Here is a 27,587-nt window from a genome sequence, read left to right as displayed (position 1 = left end):
CAAATCACTTGGAAGACAACAGGAAGCGAAAATACAGTAAAAAAAATGTTAGGGAAAAACACATACCATTGCCTTCCCAATGACTTTCATTATGTGCATTTCCTGCATATTGTGCAACAAAACCAGCGGTTTTAAAAACGCATAGAAAACGCATTTGCGTTTTTATATGCATTTTTTGTTACTATTCAGTTAGCCGGGCGCATCCGGCAAGTGGCGCTAATAACTATTCCTCCTCCAGGACACCATGGATAGTAGGGAAAGATGTAACTCTGGTGGAGTTTTGTTGCCACCTAGTAGCATCCACTAGGCGCATCGCCCGGCTAACGGAAAAGAACCCATTTTTTCCTATGGCTCATAGACTTTAATTAGAGGCAAAAACGCAGCGTTTTCCGCAACACTAGCATTTCTACTAAGTGTGCATCCAGCCTAAGGCGGGAGAGCAGAAGGGATACAGGAAAACTTGGGCTCGATTTTTTTTTTTATTCAAGGGAACCTTAACTGAACGGAGGGTAAAGACTTTCAATTACCTGGGGCTATTACCAGCCCCCTGCAGCAGTCCTGTGCCCTCGGAGCCGCTCTGGAATCCTCCGGTCCCCCGCTGTCACTTAGTTTCGTTTTTGACGACTCACTAGTCGGCCGACCGCCCGCCATGCGTATTATTGGACGCATTCCCTACTGCAATTAGCGCAGTTGCGGACCGCAACACGTACAAAAATACGCGTTGCCGCATTCCGCACGCGTAGATATGTGGCAACGCGTATCTTTCTAGGCGTTGCGGTCCGCAACAGCGCTAATTGCAGTAGGGAATGCGTCCAATAATACGCATGGCGGCCGGCCGGTGAGTCGTCAAAAACGAAACTGACAGCGGGGGACCGGAGGATTCCAGAGCGGCTCCGAGGGCACAGAAATGCTGCAGGGGGCTGGTAATAGCCCCAGGTAAGTGAAACTCTTTACCCCCCGTTCAGTTAAGGTTCCCTTTAAAGGGAATACTATCGATTAATGTATTTTTTTAAAATGCTGTATGTTACAGCACACATTACCACAAGTACTAGAAGCAATTTCCTTCCTCACACAGCTCTGCCTCTCTGCTGTAAAATCCTCTGTCAGTTTTAGATACAAAAGTGTCAGGCCTAGACCATGTTTCTGCACAAGGGGGTTGCTATCAGCTATTGGCTGCCTACACTGCAAACAGATTTTGAATCGATTTCACAATGAAACCTATTCACAATCTGTGGAGCTGCCGCCGCCCACTGCATACATTACCTGATCCGGCCGACGCGAGTCCCCCGGTCTCTGCTCTGGCTTCAATTTACTTCCTGTCGGGGGAAGTTTAAACAGTAGAGGGCGCTCTGTTTAAACTTCCCCCGACAGGAAGTAAAGTGAAGCCAATGTCAAAAATGGAGACTGCACACAAATGGCTTCAGCGACAAGCTGTATTGAAAAGCATGTAGAGGCAAATACACCGTGAATGTCTCTACTTGCTTTTCAATACAGCTTGTCGCTGAAGACATTTGTGTGCAGTCTCCATTTCTGACATTGTACTACAGTTGAGCAGAAGTGGTGCACCTGCAGGAGGTTCTATTCATAGGCCTACAAGGTGGGTGATATGTGAACATTTGAGCTAAGTAAAGTGAAGTTACTCAAAGCCAAGCACGGAGAAGAGACAGCTGGGACACGCGCCGGTGGACCAGGTAATGTATTGCCGCTATCGTCGGTCATTGGAACGCCGCTATCAACGCACTCCTGACCCGCCGGCGATCGAGCCAAAATTTCCACGCGGACAGATTGGGATCGATCAGTTTCGGACAGAAATCGGTCGATCGGTCAGCGCTTGCGCATAGATTTCACAGCAGATTCGATCACAGTGATCGAATCTGCTGTCTATCGGCGGAAAATCGAGTAAGTGTATGGGCCAGTGTTGCCAACTCATCCCTTTAATTACTGACACATATAAATTATACAGGTTTCGTGGTTAGGTAGATGCAGTTAAGGCACTGATTATGTGTAAGTAGCCCCAGAACCTGTATAACTTAGATGTGTCAGTAATTAAAGGGATGAGTTGGCAACACTGGTATGGGCACCTTTATTCATATGGTGGTAAAAAGGTTAAAGATTGCAGCAATGTGTGTTCCTAGTCTTCTGTTCTCTGATCCTGATAATGCCTTTGTAAACAATGTCTCTCCCTCTCATAGCAGCCTATGAATTAGATGCAGCCTGCAATGTAACTTCTCAAGCAAGCCAGTCAGTCAGTAATAGTGTATACTCCTCTCCCTGCTAGTTACATTACAGCAATAATAATCCCCATCTACACCATACAATTTTTTGTGCGATTCGATTCAATCAGACATGTTGGATCGGGATTCGATCGGTAGTGTGATCGATTTGCCATTGCTTTGCAGTGACATTCGACCGCAGAATCAAATTCCGATCAGACATGTTGGATTGAATCGAATCGCACAAAAAAATTGTATGGTGTAGATGGGGCTTTAGAGATCAGTTACCGGTTACCTCCTCAGATCAGCCTCCTCCTCCTCATGTCTCCTGCATGCTGTGACACTTTACTGTGTATATTTGTGCTCAGTGTGATGAATATAGGATGATTTTTAAGCAGGGAGACAGAGAGAGAACTGGGTGAATAAATAAAGTGCCCCAGCACTAGTGGTAATGTGTACACTAATATAGAATATTAAAAAAAAAAAAGTTGTTTTAACCGCGGTGTTAAAGTGAACCCAAATTAAAAATACAAAATTTCAGAAATAAAATCTATTTTCTAAATTATAATAATAAATAGCAGCCTTTTTTCACCTGCATGATGACAAATATAAAATATTTTACATTTACTGGAGAAACCCCTCCCTTCCTTTCATATTGCCGGGACAGAATCCGGCAAACTGGTGGAGTAGATGGTGTCCGGCAAAGGAGGAATTGCTAATGGCTGCCACCTGTATAACCCTAGTTATGCAATGAGGAGGGTGAAAAGCATGCCCTGAAATGCTCATAGGCTTGAAGGAGTGTTTATGTATCTTTGTATGTGTCAGAATGGTGCAACTAAATATTTTGAATTAAAAAAAATGTTTGGTTTGGGTCCGCTTTAAACCCCCCTAGTGGTCAGGCCATTTTTTTTTTTTTTTTACAAAATGGGCCACTGTAGCTTTAAGGCCTCGCTGCAGGGCTGTACAACTCAGCACACAAGTGATTCCCCTCCCCCTTTTCTGCCCACCAACAGAGATTTCTGTTGGTGGGCTAGATCGCTCCCAGGATGTTTATTTATATAATTATTTATTTGTATTATTTTTTTTTAAATAACTTTCCCAATTTTTTTTTTATTCTTTCCCTCCCCCAGCCGGCCGATCGCTCTGTCTCCCAGGGGGACAGCCGTGTCACGCAGCTGTCCCCAGTATAGCGCTGCCTTAGATCGCAGAGCTGTACACAGTAAATAGACGGGTCTCCTAGTGGCGATCGACACTGGGAGGCTGATAACGAAGTGGAGCTCCGTCATTCAATCATGTATGCGTGCACATCGGCGCGCGCGATCCCCTGCAATCTCCGCCCCTAGGACTTGGCCGCCGCTATTACACCAATCAGCGTGGAGCGGTCGGTAACAGGTTAACTGATAGTGTTCCTTTAAGTGGAAAGTTTTTTTCACCATCGACATAGTTGTGCTTGCGGAAAAGTTAGTAAATAGACTGCATTCAATAGTGAAACCTTTTTAAATAACCCTGAGGGCCCATTCACACTAGAGCGTTTTGCATCGATTTCAGCAAAATGCTCAATCGCTAGCGCTTTTAAAAGCGCTTGTGTAATGAAACCCTATGGGCCCGTTCTTACTTGGGCGATTTTCCCTAATGGCCACAAATTGCCCAAAACCGCTAAACGCAAACGCGTAGCCTGTACTATTTTCAGCAACATTGCAGAATCGCTTTTGTGGTGATTTTAGAAATCGCCACCGTTTACAAAAAAATTGAAGATAGAAAAGTATGAAAACTGGAATGACTGTTTCTGATCATGTGATTGAGATTTTCAGAAAAATCGATCACAAGTGTATGGTTCTTCTGATTATTTGATTAAGCGGAAAAACTGAATAGATTTCATGCTGCAGCTTGCATGCAAGCTAGAATTGTTTCTGCTAGTGAAAAACAACAGAGCAGCTGGAATAATGAAACAATACCAGTTGCCCGGCAGTCCTGCTGATCTCTTTGGTTGCAGTAGTGTGTGAATCACACCAGAAACAAGCATGCAGCTAATCTTATCAGATTTTAAGCAATACCAGTTTCCTGGCTGTCCTGCTCATCCTCTGCCTCTAATACTTTCAGCCATAGCCCCGGAACAAACATGCAGCAGATCAGATGTTTCTAATATTATTGTCAAATCTGATTTTTTGGATTTGCCAGAGATTTAAAAAAAAAAAAAAAAAAAATTTGCTATGCCAATGAAAATGGATGGAGATGAGCCCACTGGAGCAATTAGTGATTCAATGTTAAAAGATATTTAAAGAGGCACTACAGCGAAAAACTGTAAAATTTTAAATATTTGCAAACATACAAATAAGAAGTAATTTTTTTCCGGAGTAAAATGAGCCATAAATTACTTTTCTCCTATGTTGCTGTCACTTACAGGAGGTTGTAGAAATCTGACAGAAGTGACAGGTTTTGGACTAGTCCATCTCTTTATAGGGGATTATCATGGATATATTTATTTTCAAAAGCACTTAGTGAATGGCAGTTGCTCTGTCCAACTGCCAAAAAACTGTGTTGGGAGCAGGGAAGCTGGCCAGCATCATTGTTTAAATCCTTTTTAGGGAATATCTTTATAAAGAAAAAAAGCCTTGCTGAGAATCCCCTATGAAGAGATGGAATAGTCGAAAACCTGTCATTTCTGTCAGATTTCTACAGCCTACTGTGACAACATTATAGGAGAAAAGTAATTTATGGCTAATTTTACTCTGGAAGAAACGTACTTCTTATTTGTATACGTTTGCACATATTTAAAATTTTACAGTTTTTCGCTGTAGTGCCCCTTTAATGGATAGTGTCTTTTGTAAGCTACATTTCACTGTATAGCACTGCACTATGGCTGGTATATTGGTTGAGGTTATAAAATGTGTATTGTTTTTATTAATAAAATTATTCTAAGTACAGTATGGTCTTCCATGAATGTGAATTAATCAAAACATTTAAAATTCAAGCTTTCGGGTATCGAAGTAAGGCAGATCTGCATCTCTTTTCCCAATTAGCTGCTGCTTTCCCATATCTGACCCCCCCGTCTCTCTTTGTGCTCCTTCTGGGTCTCTCTGTGCCCCAAACTGCAGCAGAGCTGGATATACCTTGTAGCAAGAGTCCAGCAATACCAGTCTATCCAGTTCACCTCCTGCAGGCTCTAACGCACGGCATGCTTCCTGTATGTCATGTGACATACAGGAACCAGGAAGTATGCCGTGCACATGAGCTGGCAATAGAGAACGGACAGTGTTGGACTCGTGCCGGAAGGTATGTCCAACACTGCCGATGTTGTGGGCCGAACGTGCTAGGACTTGGGGGAAGTTGAAGCCGCTTCTTCAAACTTGCCCCACGCAGAAAACGCCGCTTTGACAATTCTGAAATCGTGAACACTGTAATCGCAATTTCGATTTAAATTCAATAAATCGGTCAGGCCTAGTGTGTAGTAGGCCTTTGTCAACTATCCAATGTGAACAGAACAATGCCTATTCAATGGGAAAGGCGTGGCATAGGTGGAAGGGAGGCGTGGAATATTGTCCTGGACTTAGTAGATGTAATAAAGATAGCACAATGCCTTTTAGCAGTACAGCAACCAACTTGCAGGACCAGTTTAATACAGAATGTATTTTCCCGACAGCAGTACAATAACGAGTCTATGCTGGCTATGACGTCACAGTGAGAACTTCAGCAAAACTGAAAAGCTGTAAATAAAAAAATAAATGGAGACTAGTGATAAAAAATAAATACTAGAGATCGAGTAAAAACAAGCAAGTTGGTCCATTCTCTAGTATAAAACATCATCCACAGAGCAGTAAGAATGCACTAAGGCCTCTTTTCCACGGACTGTTGATAGGCAGTGAAATGCCTCTCAAACACTCATAACTGCTCACTGCTGCCTGGTAACTGCTTGCTGAGCACACAGTTCAACTGTGGAAAAGAGGCCTCACTCTACATTTTGCATGTAAGGCACACAGCTAGGAATTGGGACAGCGCTTTTGTTCCAAACTGCATACAACTATCATGCAAACTGTAATGATTAACCTCCTAATGACCATCTCTCTAGTCATTCATCAGTCCCATAAAGGGACCAGCACTCATATACAGGTTAACCCTTTAGCAGCCAATTTATTTAAAGGCTTGCAAGTGCACCAGGCCAATTTATTTTTAACACATTTTTTAATTTCTTTATTTGTTACATTTTCTTGCTTGTAATTAGGACTGCTGTAATGTGCATTTATGGCCACTTGTCACTAGGAGGCAGTGTGAGACAAAAAGAGTACTTCTTTTAGTTTCTATATCCTCTGCTAGCAGAGAGACGTCAAAGCATTCCAAGAATTTACAGCACAAGTTCTGTCAACTGTGCGCTCATCTCAAAGGAGAGAACTCTACTAAAGCTGTGAATGGGTTAATTCTTCAGACGACCCAAACTGGGATTTATTCCTTTCAGTAAAAGGATCAGTTTTATTAAATTTGAGTTGCACAATTCAGAAAGAAGAAACAAAATTAAGAAGAGATTTATTATGAAACATATATACAAGGGGGAGGCGGGGGGAGGGATGGGGGAGTGCAGAACAACCTCACCGCCCACTGGCTCACTCAGCTCTACTGAGAGCCACACGGGTCTATAAAGACAGTACACAAGTGACACCCCCATCCGACTGGCATCACACAGCCCTCAGGTGTCACCAACTCCACACATAACTTCCTGAACCTATCTTCATGTGTCACCACACTCTACGCATCACTTCCTGAACCTATCTTCATGTGTCACCACACTCTACGCATCACTTCCGGGACCTGTCTTCAGTTGTCGGCACACTCTACGCATCACTTCCGGGACCTGTCCTCAGGCGTTATCAGTCTCTGGGGAATGTCTCTTCACCACACTCCTCGCATCACTTCCTGAACCTGTCCAGGGTTGTGCGCTGCTTCTGCTCGGTGTCTGTGGCGTTGCTCTTCTCCTTTTGCTTCCTCTCGTGAGCTTGCACGCTGCGTTTGATCACCGCCTGCAGGAATACAGTGAATGGAGTGTTATGGGATGTACAGGGCTCAGCTATTACTATTATATTTACTATGTTTATAAAGCGAACAACATATTACGCAGCGCTGCTATAGCCATATACAACATAATGACAGCAGCACAGCCTGAAAGATTGCGTAAGTTCTACATGAATTCTAAAGAGAAGGTGTATAGCACAAGCGCTAATCTTAGCAGTGCAGCTTACCTAATACCAGGCAGTCAATTGTATGAAGAAGTCAGCGCTCGTTCCCTGCTAATCTCGCGAGGGCGCCATTCGGCGTTAGGCGGGACCCAGAGCGCCACTCTCCCATCAGCGTGAGGAGAAGGTTTCAGTGCAGGACTTCCATCATTTATAATCCTAAAGACTGAATGTTACTCAGTCTTCAGACCCTGGAAATCCTCCAGCTGGGTTCAGGTAAGAGACTCAGATAGGTGTCCCTTCTATCTGCAATACAACCCCGTCTGGCTGCTGTATCTATAGCCTGCTACATACCTTTCTGATTGGCTTTCACTGACCAATTTCACCACCTCCATATAGGTTACGAGAGTTTACCTACACAATCTGTTCATGGTACAGTAGAGTCTCGGTTTTCCAGCACTGACGGGTAGGCCTGAACGATTTTAGGAAAAATTGAATTGAGCGATCACAATTTTGATTCAATTCTCGATTTCCTTCAAATCAAGCTTTGTTCCCCCTCTGTGTCTCTCTGTCCCGTCTCTCCTTGTGCCCCCTTTATCTGTATCTGCTCTGGGTCTCTCTCTCTCTGTACCCCCTCTGGGTCTCTCTCTGCGGCCCTTCTGCACCCCAAGCTGCGGTAGTGCTGGACATACCTTCCAGCAAAGTCCAACGATGCCCGCATATCCACTTCTTCTCCTGCAGGCTCTAATGCACGGCATACTTCCTGTATGTCATGTGACATACAGGAACCAGGAAGTATGCCGTGCACAAGAGGCGGCAGATGGCGACAGAAAGCGGACAGGGTTGTGTTCGTGCGGAAGGTATGTCCAACACTGCCGATGCTGCGGGCCACACTCGCCGGGACTTGGGGGAAGTAGGAAACCGCTTCTTCAAACTTCCCCTATGCAGAAATGACGTAATCGCGATACTCGCCACCTTGACAATTCTGAAATTGTGAACTTGGTGATCGCGATTTCGGTTTAAATTTGATTTATGATCAGCTGATGCCAGATAACTGTGCTTAATTGCTTGAGGCTCAAATTTAACCACTTGAGGACCGCGGTGTTAAACCCCCCTAAAGACCAGGCCATCTTTCTGCAATTGGGCCACTGCAGTTTTAAGGCCTCGCTGCAGGGCCGCACAACTCAGCACACAAGTGATTTTCCCCCCTTTTCTCTGTTGGCGGGGTCTAATTGCTCCCCACCTTTTTATTTTTATAAATATTTTTCAATTTTATAAATTAACTTACTGTTTCTCCCCCCCCCCCCCCCCCAGGTCCCTTCCTCTGCCTGCCTACCACAGGGATCGCTTCTTGTCACATGGCTGTCCCCAGTACAGCCCAATCAGACAGTTACCGCTGGGAGACTGAAGGCGGAGCGGAGATGCGTGCGATCTCCTGCTAGCCCCATAGAAGGCCGTTCACACCAATCGGCGTGGAGCGATCCTGGGGCCGCCGCCACGTTCACGCCAATTGGCATGGAGCAGTCGGCAAAAGGTTAAAAATAGGCCCAGCTAATAGAGTACTATATGCCCCACTATATACATACCATCAACTCTATTAAATGTTAAACTACAGTAACTGAATGTATATTAGCATTGGAGGAGCCATGGAGGCCAGTCTCTAAACACAGCAGAGCCCATAAACAGCCTGAGAAGTTGTCCTTCACCACGGCAAGTACTGTCGGTGATTTGTGCTGGTTGGTCGAGACTGATAATTGAGTTCCGGATAACCAGGACCCTACTGTATTCACAATCTATTGCCCCTCATATTACATGGAAGTGGTCAAATTGGCCAGTCAAAGTTGGATGTGTGTCCCAGGCTTATAATATGGTCCCTCCCTTGGAGTTTAGTAATGTCTGTGGTCAGAGCAGTGTCCAATCAGGAAGCAGCTGTGTGTCACGCATAATGGCTTCCCCTGGTGGAACCCTGTGTAATGATTGGACGCCTGTGTGTCACACACTCACCCGCATCTCCTCGTGGGCCACCTTCTTCTTCCGCTTCAGGATATTCGCTGTGGAGCTTCTGCCCTTCTTCTTATGTCGGGGAGCAAAGCGGGTCTTCTCATACGGATCAAATCCCTGAGAGGGGAACACAGTGACAAACATCAGCATTTCTCTACTGAGGATGGCAGAAATTGCTTCACACACTGAAAGCATGTACACAGTTTCCAAGACTTAAAGAAAATCTATAGGAAAAAAAGGGCCCCCTGGGGGGTACTAACCTCGGGAGGGGGAAGCCTCTGGATCCCAGCATGGCTTCCCCCGTCCTCCTCTGTTGCCCTGCCAGGACCTCCTGAATCGTGGAGAGGTAAATATTTACCTACCGCAATCCAGCGCAGACGCACTAGCCGCTTTTCCTTCAGGTGAAGGCGGAAATAGCCGGACCCAACTGATCTGCTCTAGTGCGGATACAATCGGGCTCGACTATGCGGAATTCTCCCCCCAGTGCACTCTGGAAGACCTGCTATATTTTGTACTGGCTTTAGTCCTCTCAGTAATGAACAGAGATCACCTGCCAGTACTAAAGGTGTCGCTGCCTGTGATAAATGTCAGAATGTAAATCAGAGACAGGAGAAAGATTTTTACAATGGGCAAACACTGACTAAGGTGTCAAACACAAGGCCCGCGGGCCGGATGTGGCCCTCCTTGCCATTTTATGCGCCTCCCCAGAGCTTCAAATGTGCATAATTGTAATCAGTAAAAATGACAGAACGCCGCCTTCCCGTCCAGAGGAGCTCACCAGTGACAGTGTTTTTAGTTGAAACATTGTCAGTTTGAGGTGGTTGCAGCAACAACCCATGGCACCCCCTAGCAAAATTGGGAACCACACCCCCTTGTGTGCCTGGCTCCACCCCCACCACCACTAGACTATGGGGGAAGTGAAGGCTAGTATCTTGCCTTGTGCCACACTTCATCTTGGTCCTTTTCTGCTGAAGCAGCACTGGGGCACTTAAATACTAATGTCAATGGGAATCCATTTTTCAAAAATAAAAGTTAGATACTTACCCAAGCAGAGGGAAGGCTCTGGGTCCTAATGAGCCTTCCCTCTCCTCTCCCGGTGCCCTCCGTGCCGTTCAAATCCCCCGCCGCAGGGGACTTCAGGAGCAGAGTCCTCCTAAAGACAAGCGGCTCCATACTGCGCATGCGCGTTTACACGATAGAGGGCGCTCTCGCATGCGCAGTACGGAGCAGCCTGTCTTCAGGAGCACTCGGGCTCCCAAAGCCTCCCTTCGGCAGCGGAGATAGCAGCGTTTGACCGAATTGGTTGAATGCTGCTATGGGGGATGCTGAGCTGGAACGGGCACCAGCAGAGGAGAGGGAAGACTCATTAGGATCCAGAGCCTTCCCTCTCCTTAGGTAAGTACCGACTTGTTTTTTTACAGGGATTCCCATTGACCTTAAAGTATCACTGACCTCGTTTATAAAGAAAATTATTTTAATGTTGTTTTTTTTTATTAGTTGTGCTGTGACATAAGAGAGTCACAGCACTTTTCTCCCCCAGTACTTCCTCCTCTGCTAGTCATCAGGAACTCCCCCTCCACTCGCTGCTATAAGTTCCTATCTGCACAGCGCGGTGAGATCTGCTGCAGCTAGGCACTTACTCACCTCCCAGAGATCCAGCGCTGCAATTCTCCCTCTGTCCTCCGGGTGGCGCTGTACCCCTATAGTGAGATCGTCCTCTGTCATGACAATCCAGAGCCTCTTTGCAGCCTCCGTGGAAGCGCTATCCAGCGCGAAACGGCCGTCAGGCATCCTGTGCCCAGCACCCACCACCATCCACGCCTCCTCTCACAGGGTATGTGTTTTCTCACATTCATGTTTGCAAGATGTTGCTTTATTGCATGTTACCCACGCCATATTGAACAGAACACTTGCAGCAGTGCCGGCTTTCCTGCTTCTTTTTATCCATTGCCATTTGGTGTTTTAAGCTTGAGCACGCTGAAGAGGTTCCTGAGAAGGAGTGTGTGCTTCCATCCTCCTGTGCAGTCTGCATGTCCTTTAAGCTGAGCTGTGCATGTGTTATCACTGTAGTGCCAACCACTTGCTTTCTTTTGTCTCTAATCCAGAGCCTCAGAGGACCGGAAGGAGAATGGCTGCCAGTGTCTGGATCCCAGGGGAGGTGGGTAAGAAACATTGCGATGCTGCGCTGCCTCCCTATACCTCCCCCGAGCCAGGCTCGGGATTACCGCTCCTGGCTTCTTATTTCCACCCTAAGCCTGACTCGGGGTTACCTCCGAGGAGGATAATAAACGTTATTACTTGGACTTATTGAGGCTGGAATCTTATATTATTGCCTATATGGATACGTTTTCTTTTTGAATTAGTACATAAATCAATTACATTAAAGGCACGTACACACGCCATACCGCCGCAAATGACGGGTCTGTCAGACCCTCCCGCTGGGCAGACGTTCAGCCAACAGTAGCACGTGTGTACGCGCTGTTGGCATACTGATAAGGCTGTTTCTGAACGATCCGCTCAGCGTACACACGTGCTACTGTCGGCTGAACCTCCACCAAGCGGGAGGGTCTGACGGACCCGTCGTTTGAGGCGGTATGGCGTGTGTACGCGCCTTTACAAGGCAACAGCTATTGCATCAAGAACTTCAATAAAGATAGCATTTATGTTTGTACATGTAGATGTAAATATTGTTTCTTTATAAAATACATTTACAGTATATTTACTTAAAGGACTACTGTAGGGGGGTAGGGGTAAAAAGAGTTGAACTTACCCGGGGCTTCGAATAGTCCCCCGCAGACGTCCTGTGTCCACGCAGCCACTCACCGATGCTCTGGTCCCCGCCTCCATTTCACTTCTGGAATTTCCGACTTTAAAATCGGAAAACCACTGCGTCTGTGCGGCCGTGTCTTTGTTCCCATTGACGTCACCAGGAGCGTACTGCGCAGACCGTACTGGGCCTGGGCAATACACGCTTGATGACGTCAGCGGGAACGAAGGGACGATCGCGCAGGCGCAGTGGTTTTCAGAAGTAAACTGGAGGCGGGGACGGAGCATCAGTGAGTGGCTGCGTGGGCACAGGACATCTGTAGGGGACCATTAGAAGCCCCGGTAAGTTCAATTCTTTTTTTCCCTCCTACACCCCCTACAGTACTCATTTAAGGGCTGGTTAAGACAGGCTTTTGCAGGACGGCTGCGGGCGGCTCATTTAGCCAATGCTAAACGCAGAAAAGCATTTGGCATTGGTTGCCGACGATTCATGGAACCAGTCGGACGTAGCCATCTTGGACGCTTCATGTAGTGTCTGGGATGAAACGACGGGATCTACCAAGCGTTTACGTAAACGGCGCAAAAAGGCTATCCCTGTCATTTAAAAACCCTCATATTTATTTGAATAGAACAGCAGTTGATCACCTTCAAACAACGTTTTTTCCGCCTGCTGAAAACGCTGTATTTACTGCTCATTTGCACCAGCTCTTACCTATAATGCTGAAACCATACAAGAAAGAATTATCTCTTATCCAAATAAAGTGGATATAAATTTGCATGCACCCAAGACCAAGAGCCAATTCTTTCTTTTATGATTTCAATGTAATTATTGCTGTCATGGTGCCTGCTAATAGTTTAATGAATATATTTAATAATGTAAGTGTTACTATTATTTATTGTTCTCAGACACGTGGTTCCTATTGGCAGTGATTATCTATCATTGCGCACAGCCTTGAGGTTTCAAGTTAAAGTGGAGCTGAACTCTTGCACAGGACAGAGGGAAAAAGAAATGCACCCTGTATGTATTTAGAGAGATTAGCCTGTCTAATTCCCTCTCACCTGTGACTAATCGTAACTGTAATTTGATCTCTCAGCTGTGTCAGCTGTCTGCCTCGTTAGAGCAGCTACTTTGTAAACACAGGATGTTAACCCTATGTCTGCTTCAATTAAAGCAAGAAGTAGACACACTGCAGATTTATTGCAGCATGTGTATCAGCTGTAACAAAGAAATGTTTTCCTTTAAAGGTTATTATGCTGTTGCTTATCCTTTAGAGCCGGGAGGAAGTTCTGAGTTCAGGTCCACTTTAAAGAACGAGATGAAGGAAGATGAAAGAACACAAAATTCAGAATAAGGAAATAAAATGACGAGGCAATGCGTACCATTCTCTCCACCTGCTCTTTGCGTCTCTGCTCCATGGTGATGGCGTCCACCTCTCCCAGCTGCGTTGGGTCCAGCGTGATAAGGTCCGGCTGGATCTGCGGACACAAGACAAGGTGTCAGTCCCGGGACACCAACCTGCCACCAAGCTGTGTCCCTTCAGTCTCATGTTTGCACTGTAGTCGCATACATAACAATGCAGTACATGATTCAGGATACACACTTTTACGGTAATTTTACTGGTTTCAGCATCAGAAACACTTCCTATATCTATATATTGCTGTATATTGGTATAAAGCCTCACCCTCCCAGTGATGTTTAGCCTAGGCTGTTTAGCTATGCAGAATTTTCCACCCAGAGCATTCTGGGAGACCAGGTATATTTAGTACTGCCTTTAGAACTCTCAACAGATAAACATTTTGCAGAGATCCAATGTCAATACTAAAGATGATGCCACCTGTGATACATTTTGGAATGTAAATCAGGGTGGTAAAAATGTTTTACAATGGGCAAACGGTGACTAAATCATTTACACTCTGGGGTCCGCCCCCTGGTATGAAGCCCCTCCCACAGTGATGCTGCTTGTTGGAATCTAGACTCTGGGATCCACCCCCTGGTATAGTGCCCGTCCAACAGTGATGCTGCTTGTTGGGATCTAGACTCTGGTGCCCACCCCCTGGTATAGTGCTCCTCCCACAGTGATGCTGCTTGTTCAAATCTAGACTGGGGTCCGCCCCCTGGTATAGTGCTCCTCTCACAGTGATGCTGCTTGTTCAAATCTAGACTGGGGTCCGCCCCGTGGTATAGTGCTCCTCCCACAGTGATGCTGCTTGTTGGAATCTAGACTCTGAGGTCCGCCCGCTGGTAAAAAGCCCCTGCCACAGTGATGGTGCTTGTTGGAATCTAGACTCTGGGGTCCGCCCCTGGTATAAAGCCCCTCCCACAGTGATGCTGCTTGATGGAATCTAGAGACTCTGGTGTCCTCCCCCTGGTAGAGTGGCCAATCATACTTCCTGAAGTCTCTGACTTACCATTTCCAGGCCGCATACAATTTGCATGCAAACCTGACTTCTGAGCATCTCGCTGCCCATCGCTACTCGATATATATTATACACATTACCTTCTCCAGCAAGGCTTTGACCTCCCATTCCTGCCTCTGCTTCTTGCTTTCATACGGGTTACACTCCAGACCATCGAAGTTGGCCTCACCCGCCCCTGTCACAAAGAGAAGCGGATTACAGTGATGGGAAATGGCATACAGATCCGTATAACGGCAGGTTAGGAAGAGGTGGAGGAGAATAAAGATAGTGAGAAACTCGTGATACATCTGACAAGATACGTGCAAATATAATAAGGCTTCCGCATGGTGAAATCTGTCCAGTGCATCATTATGCAAGGAGATTCTCCTGGGGTACCTCAAAGCCACAATAATGGCCATACACTAAAGGCAGCCATACATCTAGGGATGATGATGGGCAGATTCCACCAAGAGACAAATCTCTCTCTAATTGAATCAGATTAGAGAGAGATCTGTCAGCTGCCCATACACCACAGGCCAATTCCCGATCAATTTCATGCTGAAATCGAACCGGAATCATCAGAGTGCGCCGCATTTACTGCTGTCCCCTAATCTTCACTGCCCAGACCTTCGTCCATACACGCGCCCCGTGTGGTTGACGGCAATCACGTCAGGAATGAAGGATCGGTGGACAAGTAATAAATAGTGCAATGGGCACCATGGGGTTGAACATTAGGGGGGGGCAACATTGGAGGTTTTGTCGTGTACATTGCTCATCCCAATATCGATCGCCATTATCCCCTCGCACCCGATCTAGCAAGTCAGCCCTACATCTTGCAGCATGTCCAGGGCCGGATTTACCATAAGGCACCCTAGGCACGTGCCTAGGGGCGCCTGGTTGGCCAAAGGCGGGGTAATTCATGTCCCTTTAAAATTGAAACCGTGAAAAATGCAACACTAATGCAAGCGCCGCCCGCCGCCTCCTCCTTGCACTGTGATCCGGCGGCCGCGGCCACAACTACAGTGAGGGGCGGGCGGCTAGTGATAGACACACAGTCTGTCATTATGTGCCGCTCTCCCCGCCCACCCTATTCATGCCTGCACGCAGCGCTGCAAGTGAACAGCAGGCTGCGTGCATAGGCGGCGGGGGGCGGAGCGATTGTTCCTCTGTATTGCCGGCTGAAGTCCTGGGGCTGGGAGCGTGGCTAACCACGTGGGCGGCCAAGAGGATGTGGAGGGACTCACCGGCGAAATTAGCCTGCCTGGCTGTGCCCAGAGCCATGATGGAAGGGGATAAAGAGGACGAATACAGCAGCAGCAGCACAGGTAGGCAAAAAGCTCTGCCCACTGACACCTCTCCTGTCCATTAAAGCTGCCAGAATCTGTTATCAGGTGACAGACGGGGAGGGAGGGATGGGGCGGACGAAACAGCCCTGTAGGTAGGACTGTAGGAGATAGCCCTGGCCTGCACTGTATAGTTACAGCCCCGCCCCGCCCCCTGTGTATACTATCGGGGGCTTGAAGCTGTCTGCACACGTGTGTGATAGTCACAAACAGCAGTGTGTGACACAGTGCCCCGTGGTCCCTGGAGACTGGAGAGTGAGTGAGACTGACTTGCTGCGATAGGACACAGACCAGAGAGAGGGAGAAACCCACAACGTTAGTGACACAGACACTTAGCTTTTAAGCAGACAGAGTAAGTGACTGATTGCTAATGCAGACCTGACACCCCCTCCTTTTCCTAGCAGAGACTACAACAGACAGTGTCCCCTGCTGAGACAATCCTGTGATGCTTCCCAGTGTTTCCATAGGGCGATATCGCAGCTCTGTTCAGCTGTCACCTGACCTGATAAGATGTCATTGCTGCTCTGATCAGGTGACAGATGGTCAGTGCTGCTGAAATTGCCCTATAGAAACACTGCTGGATTCCAGGTTGTAGGTGTCAGATTGGGAGGGGGACTACTTGATGGTGTAAGGGAAGGATTTCGTCAGCAGGCACACAGGGGATGGGGGAGGGGAGTAATGTAGTCTCTCAGTGGGGAGATCAGTAAGGGTTAAATGATACCTTAAATATATCTTTAAATTCCTGTGTACATGGGGGTAATTGTGTATACGTTTACTGCACCTCCCTGGACGGGCGTCTGTCTCCATTTGCCTTTTATCCTCTCAATTCTAAGGGTCCTGGTCAGCGCCCTCTGACCCGGATATACTACGCTGCAAATGCACAGTATGTCTGCTTGGGCGCCTTTTGACTGCGCAAGCTCGGAAGTCTAATTGCTTTATGTGCACGCTGCCGCACCGAGACATACTCAACGGACGTATTGTGCATGCGCAGAGTATTATGTGAGGGTCAGAGGGTGCCGACAAGGACACATAGAATGGGGAGGATAACAGGCAAACAGAGGCAGAGGCTGGGCCACAGAGGTGCGGTAAGCCTGTGCATAACTCCCCCCACACACAGGGCATCAATTTGAGGCTATGTTTCAGATTAAAGTATCCTTTAAGGCTGACCTGAACTCTTGAACAGGACAGAAGATAAAACAGAGAGAAGTGCACCCTGTATGTATTTAGAGAGTTTAGCCTGTCTAATTCCCACTCATCTGTGTCTAATCACAAGTTGTAATTTGATCTCTCAGCTGTTTCCTCTGCCATAGCAGATAAGCTAATTTGAAAGCACATCATGTTAACAAAATGTCTGCTTTCATGGAAGCAGGAAGTAGACACACTGCAGATTTATTGCAGGATTTGTATCAGCTGTAACAAAAATGTTTTTCTTTAAAGGTTATTATGCTTTTTTTAATTTTTTACAGCAGAGAGGATGTTCCTAGTTCAGGTCCGCTTTAAGGACTGATGAGGCTCTTATTATAATAAGTCACAAGTAAGATCAGGTCAGCACACTGTTGTCACAATGCAGTGTTCCGTTTATTGTAGAAGTCGACAAAGACTTCTGCAATAAACGGAACACTGCATTGTGACAATGGCGTGCTGACCTGATCTTACTTGTGACTATAGACTTTAGGGTAACGTGGCTTGGCACCCAGGTCTAGCACCCAACGTACGGGTGAGGTGTGCCACTTCAAAATCCGTGCATATTATACTGTCACCTGTAAGGATCAAGCTCAATCCTTACTGTAACATCATGTGAGTACACCCAGTGTGCTGTTTCTATAAAGTGGGGAGGAGGCACGACGGAGCAGTTTCCCACTGGCTTGGAGGAGGGGATCAATGTACCAATGTACTGCCTGCCTGTCACTAGGACTGACCGATCACTACCACCCTGGCAAGCGCACTGTTCAGCCTCCCGTCTGAAAGAGACCTCACCGATTTAAATTTAACTAATCAAATGCCACTGCAGCTGATTTTGATTAGTCTAACTTTCAACCTGCAGACTATTTGCAACCAAATTTGCATCAACACACCGAGCATCCATATTGCCTACCACCACCTTCCTATCATTAGAATCTACCCATCACTAAAATCTACTTAGTACCTGCCTGTAATTGGAAACTGTGTGTTATTAGTATTACTTCCTTGTGATTTGTATTACAGGTATCTGCTTGTTGCTGTTAGTAGACTATCTTTGGTAAAATTCTGCACGCCATTGGCAAAATCTGCATATTGTTCGTATTCTCTACTTGTCTTGGGTAGTATCTTGAGTAAAAAAAGGGGCGTACCTTGGGGGGTGGCTTGTGCTGGTGGGCGGGGCTTAGGGCGACAGAGCTTCTGTGCCTATAGGCTCCTGAGCTGTAAATCCGGCCCTGAGCATGTCCAACCTATTCATGCAACTAGTTCCCGCCCCAAATTGGTTGCTTTGTTGGTCGGGCATGCACTTGGCGGTACAGTTTTTCATCCGATTATAATCCTGATGTATGGCCAGCTTAATAGGTTGCAACTAGATTCAAACATCAGATCGATCCCTGTTTGATCAAGTCTGATCTATGAGGGATTGAATCCTTCCACACAATGATTTTAGCATGAAATGTATTGAAAATCTGTGGAGGCAGGCCCACAGCCCCCCCCCCCCCCCCCCCACCTCATCAGTGGAGTCAACTCTCACCTGTCCGCCGGGGTGCCTGCCCCGCTGTCTTCTCTCCATGCCGTGGCGCCTGTGGCATGTGACAAGCGCTAGAGGCCAAACACTAGAGATCCGGTGTGTATGCTGCCCTTAGTTTGCCTTCTAGCGCTTGTCACATGACACAGGCACCCTGGGAAAGAAGACACAGGGAGGAGCACCGTGGCATAGAGCGAAGGTACGCCGGCGGAAAGGTGAGTCTTGGCTCTGCTGCCAGCACTCTGCATCGGTCAAACCCAATTGAACGCTGTGCCCCCGACCCACCGCCGATTGACGAATTTCTGCCAAAACATTTTTTTTAGCAGTTGATCACAATGATTGAATCTGCCAGATAGTGATGGAAAAAGAAAATCAGTGTATGGCTGCCTTAACTAGTAGTCATGCATGACTTACAGCAGACCCTCAAGGAAGCCACCTAGCTCAAGTACTATGGCATACCCCCCTCCCCGCCCCAATCTGAAGCCCTCTCATATCAGCACAGCACCATCTAGTGGCTGATGAAGAAAGTGCCTCCCATTTCTGCTACTGGATGCTGGGGAAGCCAGGTTTCTGTACCTTTGCAAGAAGCATTCCTGACAGCTACGATGTGGAGAGAGCTAATAGTTGTCCAACACGATGGCAATTGTTAGAACTGTGTGGACTTCAACATGTGAGATGTAACCAACCTGGTACGAGCATACTGGTGAATCCTCCGCCGTGGCCAATCCCCAGGACATCCTCGTAGGGGCAGAACTGCAGGCCATGGATTGGCGCCTTCACAGACAGACACATGTAGGGGGAGCTCGGGGCTTCGAGGTGAGTGTCCTTATACACCTGGGGACATATCGGAGCACACAGGTCAGCTCTGAGCAGCCACAGAAGACCTCTGGTTCAGGCGGGTGTTTAGTCACAAATGTAGCATTCATTTCCTTTACGATTTTCTGTTTTCAAGGTGTCATAAAAACATTGCTGACTAGTGTATAACTGACATATAATGATGCAAGAAATGTTCTGCATTTCCCAGAGAATGGTCTCAATTCATAAAAAGCAGTGCGATAAAAAAAATCTGGGAGGGAAAATACCGCACTCGGTATTTTCCCGTCGGTGTGCTAATTCATAAAGATTTTTCCCAGCTGCCTTTGAAGGTCGGTAAATAACCGCAGCCCATTGAGCGGTAGAGTAGAGCAGTGTGGCAATATCTCTCTTTTGCCCTGCACAGATGACTCACACAGACGGCTCTCTGCACAGATGACTCACACAGGCGGCTCTCTGCACAGATGACTCACAGACTGCTCTCTGCACAGATGACTCACACAGACGGCTCTCTGCACAGAATACACACACAGAGGGCTCTCTGCACAGATGACTCACAGACTTTCCCTGCACAGATGACTCACACAGACAGCTCTCTGCACAGATGACTCACACAGATGGCTTTCTGCACAGTTGACTCACACAGACAGCTCTCTGCACAGTTGACTCACACAGACAGCTCTCTGCACAGTTGACTCACACAGACAGCTCTCTGCACAGTTGACTCACACAGACAGCTCTCTGCACAGATGACTCACACAGACAGCTCTCTGCACAGATGACTCACACAGACAGCTCTCTGCACAGATGACCCACACAGACGGCTCTCTGCACGGATGACTCACACAGACGGCTCTCTGCGCAGATGACTCACACAGACGGCTCTCTACACAGATGACTCACACAGACGGCTCTCTGCGCAGATGACTCACACAGACGGCTCTCTACACAGATGACTCACACAGACGGCTCTCTGCGCAGATGACTCACACAGACGGCTCTCTACACAGATGACTCACACAGATGGCTCTCTGCACAGATGACTCACACAGATGGCTCTCTGCACAGATGACTCACACAGATGGCTCTCTGCACAGATGACTCACACAGATGGCTCTCTGCACAGATGACTCACACAGATGGCTCTCTGCACAGATGACTCACACAGATGGCTCTCTGCACAGATGACTCACACAGATGGCTCTCTGCACAGATGACTCGCACAGATGGCTCTCTGCACAGATGACTCGCACAGATGGCTCTCTGCACAGATGACTCACACAGATGGCTCACACAGATGGCTCTCTGCACAGATGACTCACACAGACGGCTCCCTGCACAGAAAACTCACACAGACTTCGGCTCCCTGCACTTTGCATTGTTAACACCTCACCAGAGGTGTCGGTATCTTGTTAAGTCATCACCAGAGGTGTCGGTAACTATCGTCAGGCTTACTGCTTGTTGAAGGCTTTATGAATTGACATTTGCTGACACTGATTTGTGTTGGAGGCAACTACACCCAAGTCAGTAATTTATCTCCCTGGTCGGTAATTGTAGCTTTTCATGTAGAAGGTAGAAAGGTAGAAAATTCAACAGAGCGTGCTAATCCCATCTAATCTGCTCCCGTTACCATTCTAGGAATAGTCGCACCAGATGGATTGAAATACGGTGAGCAGACTGACGCTAAGGATTGGTCGCAATGCTGCAGACAATATTTAATGTGACAATCACTCATCAATCCCATATTACTAGGCCACGGTTGCCATGCAGGTCTCTTGCACTATAAACTTCTGGAGGCAAATTCACTGTGTGTGCAGTAAACGGTTACGATAGGTTGGAGGTGCCCATACATGTGTAATCTCGATTGTATGTACAATCGGTAAACTAAAAATATTGATTTCACTCTGGAAATCGGGTAATTTCACTGCCATCACTCTCTCTGAAATATGACCGAGTTAAACCTTCTAGTATTAAAGTGGTACTTGGAACCTGTCTTACTTCAGTTCTGGAAGTCCGATTGGTCCAGACACCTCTCAAAACAAGTGCCACGCTCAATCCCACGACTTGTGCAGATTTGATGGGCCTAGGGGCTTGCTATGCCATGAATTATGAATAAAATGTGCAGAAAATATGAATATTGGGACTTTCTGGGTCACATTAATCAGCTGCTTCCAGAGGGACTTTGATAAGTGTCTTTTGCTGCTCTGGACAAAGGTGTCAAAAATGCAGACACCATTCTCCCAGAAGCTTGGGTTTTACCATTCCTGTCAAGCAGAAACTAGATTGATGGCATCGTCACACAGCAGGGGGACTATGTTCTTCCAGGAGCTGAAAGGGGAATAGGGCTGAATTAGCTCCTTCTGGCCTCTGATGTACCGGAAGCTACAAGTAAGGAAATGTTTGCTAGCATTTGACCAGGAAGAGGGGGACTGTGTTAACCCCCAGCTGCCCTGCTAAGCCTTTTTCCTACCTGCTGTCACTTTTTAATAGTGGCTACAGTGAAAATTGTATAAGGCTCTAACTCTCTTATTTGGAAGAATAAACGTTTATTCATCACGTCTCACAATACAGCCGTCTCCTATTTAATCCCCTTGGCGTTATGATTCTTTCCGGATTTTAGGGTCTAAAGGGTTGCAATTTATTTGCATGCTTTTAGATCCTAAAACCTGGAAAAAATCATGCTGCCAGGAAGTTCTGCAGCAGCCCAGCACTCACTAGGCTAATTATTAAGATAATAACACTGTACATACACAGTGATAGGAAAATACTCCAAGGCAGCTAAACAGTTGGACAGATAAACAAGTTTGCATAGATAAATAGTTGGACAGCCCAGCACTCACTCACCTCCCTGGGATCCAGCGCTGCAGCTTCCCTCTGTCCTCCGAGTGGCGCTGTAACCCTATAGTGAGATCGCCAGCTATCGTCATGACAACAGACGGCAATCTTACCAGGAGGAAGCAGAGCCTCGAAGAAGAGGAAGAAGAATGGCGTCCGACGTTGGGATCCCCCGGGAGGAGAGTTAAAATGCCCGCTGTGCACATTGCTCTGCACAGACCTCCCGGCGGCTACCATGAGTTCAGCTCGGGGATACCGCTCCTGCCATGTTTTTCCTACCGAGCTGAAATTGTGATTACCGCTAAGGAGGTTAAAGAACACACTGGTGGAGGGGCCCTAGATGATATGATACTATGGCAATATAACATGGATGAAAAGTGTAATCTCTTACCTTCTCGGAAGAACAAACCATTCATTAATGAAAAAAGTATTGTTTATTGCTGCACCAATAAACAATACTTTATCCATGAATGAATGGTTTGTTCTTCCAAGAAGGAAGGAGATTACACTTCTCATCCATATTATATTATATCATCAAGGGAGTCACCACCAGTGAGTTTTTTAGTATAGTCCATAACCCAAGGGGTGTTCTATAGTCCCTAGGACTCACAGGCCTCACAGCTAATCAAGGAGAGCGACCGACCAACATCTGCATTTACATATCTGGGATACCGAGCGGGGACGGTTATATTACCACAGGCTCTAACGGTGCTTGCAAGTCTTGCAACCCACCTTTATGAGTATATTACTTATATGTGTGTAAAAAAAAAAAAAAAAAAAAAAGCAATGGAAGGATTATCAATCAGCCATATGGAGGGAGGTAAGCAAATCATTGACATAACCGGTCAAGGTGTTCAAATCTACTGGAAAAAAAATTGACCCTTGTGTAACCACCTTTAAAGGACACCTGGAGTGAGAGGGATATCGAGGCTGCCGTATTTATTTCCTTTTAAACAATACCAGTTGCCTGGCAGCCCTGCTTATCTCTTTAGCTGCAGCAGTGTCTGAATAACACCAGAAACAAGCATGCAGCTATTCCAGTCAGAGCACCTGATCCGCATGCTTGTTCAGGGTCTTTGGCTAAAAGTATTACAAGCGGAGGAACAGCAGGAAAGCCAGGCAATGTGCATTGTTAAAAAATAAATAAATATGGCAGCTTCCATATCAATCTCACTATAGGTGTTCTTTAAAATCACTTTATCGTTTTAGGTTTACTCTATAACTGCTGCGAAAGGACCTGTGATTTCTGCCATTACTCATAAAAAGTGAGTTCAGTGTTCACAGCCCTAGGTTACCTGCACGATATTTCCTGTTGCTGCTGCCAGCAGACCCCGCTGACTGTGGCAAAGAGATCCCGCCCCCAGAGGCAGGCCAAAGGAAGTCAGCGGCTTGTATGTCCGAAGGTCGTAGATGGTCAGTTTTCTGTCCAAGCCGGAGGAGGCCATGTACCTGCAGGAGAGTAAAGAGGTGTATAAGACAGAGAGGAGGAGGCCATGTACCTGCAGGAGAGGAATGAGGTGTGTGAGACAGGGGGGAGGAGGCCATGTACCTGCAGGAGAGGAATGAGGTGTATGAGACAGGGAGGAGGAGGCCATGTACCTGCAGGAGAGGAATGAGGTGTATAAGACAGGGAGGAGGAGGCCATGTACCTGCAGGAGAGGAATGAGGTGTATGAGACAGGGAGGAGGAGGCCATGTACCTGCAGGAGAGGAATGAGGTGTATAAGACAGGGAGGAGGAGGCCATGTACCTGCAGGAGAGGAATGAGGTGTGTGAGACAGGGAGGAGGAGGCCATGTACCTGCAGGAGAGGAATGAGGTGTATAAGACAGGGAGGAGGAGGCCATGTACCTGCAGGAGAGGAATGAGGTGTATAAGACAGGGGGGAGGAGGAGGCCATGTACCTGCAGGAGAGGAATGAGGTGTATAAGACAGGGAGGAGGAGGCCATGTACCTGCAGGAGAGGAATGAGGGGTATGAGACAGGGAGGAGGAGGCCATGTACCTGCAGGAGAGGAATGAAGTGTAGAAGACAGGGAGGAGGAGGCCATGTACCTGCAGGAGAGGAATGAGGTGTGTGAGACAGGGAGGAGGAGGCCATGTACCTGCAGGAGAGGAATGAGGTGTATAAGACAGGGAGGAGGAGGCCATGTACCTGCAGGAGAGGAATGAGGTGTATGAGACAGGGAGGAGGAGGCCATGTACCTGCAGGAGAGGAATGAGGTGTATAAGACAGGGAGGAGGAGGCCATGTACCTGCAGGAGAGGAATGAGGTGTGTGAGACAGGGAGGAGGAGGCCATGTACCTGCAGGAGAGTAAAGAGGTGTATAAGACAGGGAGGAGGAGGCCATGTACCTGCAGGAGAGGAATGAGGTGTAGAAGACAGGGAGGAGGAGGCCATGTACCTGCGGGAGAGGAATGAGGTGTGTGAGACAGGGAGGAGGAGGCCATGTACCTGCAGGAGAGGAATGAGGTGTATAAGACAGGGAGGAGGAGGCCATGTACCTGCAGGAGAGGAATGAGGTGTGTGAGACAGGGAGGAGGAGGCCATGTACCTGCAGGAGAGGAATGAGGTGTATAAGACAGGGAGGAGGAGGCCATGTACCTGCAGGAGAGGAATGAGGTGTGTGAGACAGGGAGGAGGAGGCCATGTACCTGCAGGAGAGTAAAGAGGTGTATAAGACAGGGAGGAGGAGGCCATGTACCTGCAGGAGAGGAATGAGGTGTAGAAGACAGGGAGGAGGAGGCCATGTACCTGCAGGAGAGGAATGAGGTGTATGAGACAGGGAGGAGGAGGCCATGTACCTGCAGGAGAGGAATGAGGTGTAGAAGACAGGGAGGAGGTGGCCATGTACCTGCAGGAGAGGAATGAGGTGTAGAAGACAGGGAGGAGGAGGCCATGTACCTGCAGGAGAGGAATGAGGTGTATGAGACAGGGAGGAGGAGGCCATGTACCTGCAGGAGAGGAATGAGGTGTATGAGACAGGGAGGAGGAGGCCATGTACCTGCAGGAGAGGAATGAGGTGTGTGAGACAGGGAGGAGGAGGCCATGTACCTGCAGTAGAGGAATGAGGTGTATAAGACAGGGAGGAGGAGGCCATGTACCTGCAGGAGAGGAATGAGGTGTAGAGGACAGGGATAAGGAGGTATCTGTGTAATGGGAGTTAGCGTTGTGGTGAACTCACATTCCTTAGAAAGAAGAGCTGGCACATCCAAAGTGAATCTTTATTGGTTCCATGTAAAAGCATATGGCCAATGTTTCAGTGCCATGTAGGGCCCCTTTTTCAAGGCATTATTTGCTCGGAGGCAAAAATCTGTCTGCCGCTGCACAAAGACTCCTGTAGAGAAAGTGGGAGTCAGACTCCACTCTAAACACTCGCAGTGATGTGTACTCATCTGGAATCAGCAGCCAGCCAGGCTTTTTACTTCCAAGAAAACATTGCCTTGATAAAGGGGCCCTACATGGCTCCGAAACAATGGTCATATGCTTTTACATGCATTGAACAAATAAAGATTCACTTTGGATGTGCCAGCTCTTCTTTCTATTGAACACTACTTAGAGGGCGTCATCCCTCTTTTCCAGCTGTGGCACGCCTCTTAAAGACAAAGGGTTTGATCCTTTAGTGTGTGAGAGACAATACAACAAATGTAATGCACTTACATTCCCGTCTTATCCACGCTCAGAGCTCGGACAGCTCCGCGGTGGCACAACATCTTCACCAGAGGCTCCTTCATAGACGGGCTCCACAGAGTGACAGTCCCTGGTGGAGAGAAAGCAGAATGACAGGACAGCGGATAAGTCACACATGGGCCTGATTCGATTATAATCAGATTAAAATCAATGCCGCAAGGAGCATGCCTGATTGACGTTGCAAACAATTCAGGATGAAATTGGTTGCATGTATTGACCGGACATGCTGTAAGGTGTAGGGTGTACGTGTACAAGGGGGTGTGTGGAAGTAACAGCGTGCAATATCAGGATGAGCGACAAACATTACGGAACCCCGACGCAGTCCCTTGCAACCACGTGGGGTGTGTGTAGACAGTGGCAGTTAAAGTATTCACGCACGGGCCCATGGGGGGGGTTTGGGGGCTAGCATATTTTACAATAAGGGGACAGAACCGGGCGGATGGCAAGGTGATGTTACCAGGCCAATTCCTGTAAGATGTCATTCTGAAATTGATCAGGAATCGGCCTGTGGTGTATGGGCAGTTGACAGATCTCTCTCCACTCAGATTCAATCAGAGAGATCTATCTCTTAGTCGAATCTGCCCATCATTGGTAGATGTATCACCACCTTTAGAAGTGGAATTCTGAGCTTCTCTTATCTAGAAGTCTGAAGCAAGTGACTCATGCTGCCAGCTCACATTTTAGATCAGTGAAGGCGTTATGAGGACCTTGCCTTATCAGCAACTATGAAATTCTCATGTACACCCCAGCAGTGGTCATGGTTTCGATTTTTATAGCGACCTGCAGGGTGAGGCTACACGTCTGCTTCATTTGCATTCTGAAACCCATCACAGCTACTGCAGTAACCTGAAATGTGACATGACAGCATGAGTCACTGCTTCAGATAAGCTAGGCAGCAAACACATAGAAAAGAGGTCTAACTGCTTTTTCTGCTACATTACAGAGTAATTTATTCTTAGAACAATCGATATATGAAGCATTAAGAATTTCACAATTTTCTCTAGATCCCCCCTCCATCCCTGCATAATATAGATATAGCATTGCTATCTTTATAGAAACTATATCAACAAAATGTAGCTTAACTTTGTCTTGACAATAAATCTGAGACCGTCCCCAGTTGTGTACATCCCTCTTTCCACCGACTATCTTGTTTACCAATCATTATTCCAGTTTAATAATTCATATGCATAATCTGAGGCTTTATCACTCTCAGGTAATGAATGAAGAGATTTACATAGCAGATAACACTCGGCGTCTAGAGACATGCTTTGTACACACATTAAGGCGCGTACACACGTTGTAGTTTTGCAAACGACGAGTCCGTCAGACCCTCCAGCGGGGTGGTTGTTCTGCCGACAGTTGCACGTGAGTACAAGCTGTCGGCAGACTGATAATCCGAGCGGATTAGTCAAAAACAGTCTTATCAGTCTGCCGACAGTTTGTACTCACGTGCTACTGTCGGCAGAACGACCGCACCGCGGGAGAGTCTGACGGACCCGTCGTTTGCAAAAGTACGGCGTGTGTATGTGCCTTTAGACCGCAGTAGTCAGAAAACAAAGCAATCCCTGACGGATAAGGTGTCCATACACTGGTCGATTTTTGCCATCGACCGGCGGCCGATTCAATCGCTCTGATAGAGTTGGCCAGAATTCGATGCAGCAG

General features: G+C 47.2%; 1 protein-coding gene across 2 annotated transcripts in view; it reads right to left on the bottom strand.

The window, feature by feature from the left end:
• Positions 1–6,644: 6,644 nt before the first annotated feature.
• WDR46 (WD repeat domain 46) overlaps positions 6,645–27,587 on the bottom strand; it is a 49,054-nt gene continuing 28,111 nt past the window's right edge. The window contains exons 10-17 of one of the 2 annotated variants that reach the window (XM_068250182.1): positions 25,896–25,995; positions 23,533–23,686; positions 19,276–19,423; positions 14,641–14,735; positions 13,523–13,618; positions 9,380–9,493; positions 7,125–7,222; positions 6,645–6,970 (exon numbers count right to left, since the gene is read on the bottom strand). In XM_068250182.1, the coding sequence (XP_068106283.1) occupies positions 6,958–6,970; positions 7,125–7,222; positions 9,380–9,493; positions 13,523–13,618; positions 14,641–14,735; positions 19,276–19,423; positions 23,533–23,686; positions 25,896–25,995 (818 nt within the window). In that variant the 3' untranslated portion in view covers positions 6,645–6,957. Of the gene's footprint in view, positions 7,223–9,379; positions 9,494–13,522; positions 13,619–14,640; positions 14,736–19,275; positions 19,424–23,532; positions 23,687–25,895; positions 25,996–27,587 lie in introns of both variants that reach the window. The other variant, XM_068250181.1, reaches the window with a different exon arrangement.

The sequence above is a fragment of the Hyperolius riggenbachi genome, chromosome 8, assembly GCF_040937935.1.
Source record: "Hyperolius riggenbachi isolate aHypRig1 chromosome 8, aHypRig1.pri, whole genome shotgun sequence".
NCBI lineage: Eukaryota > Metazoa > Chordata > Amphibia > Anura > Hyperoliidae > Hyperolius > Hyperolius riggenbachi.
The sequence above is the reverse complement of the archived record's forward strand: the minus strand, read 5'-3'. Positions and strand labels throughout refer to the sequence as shown.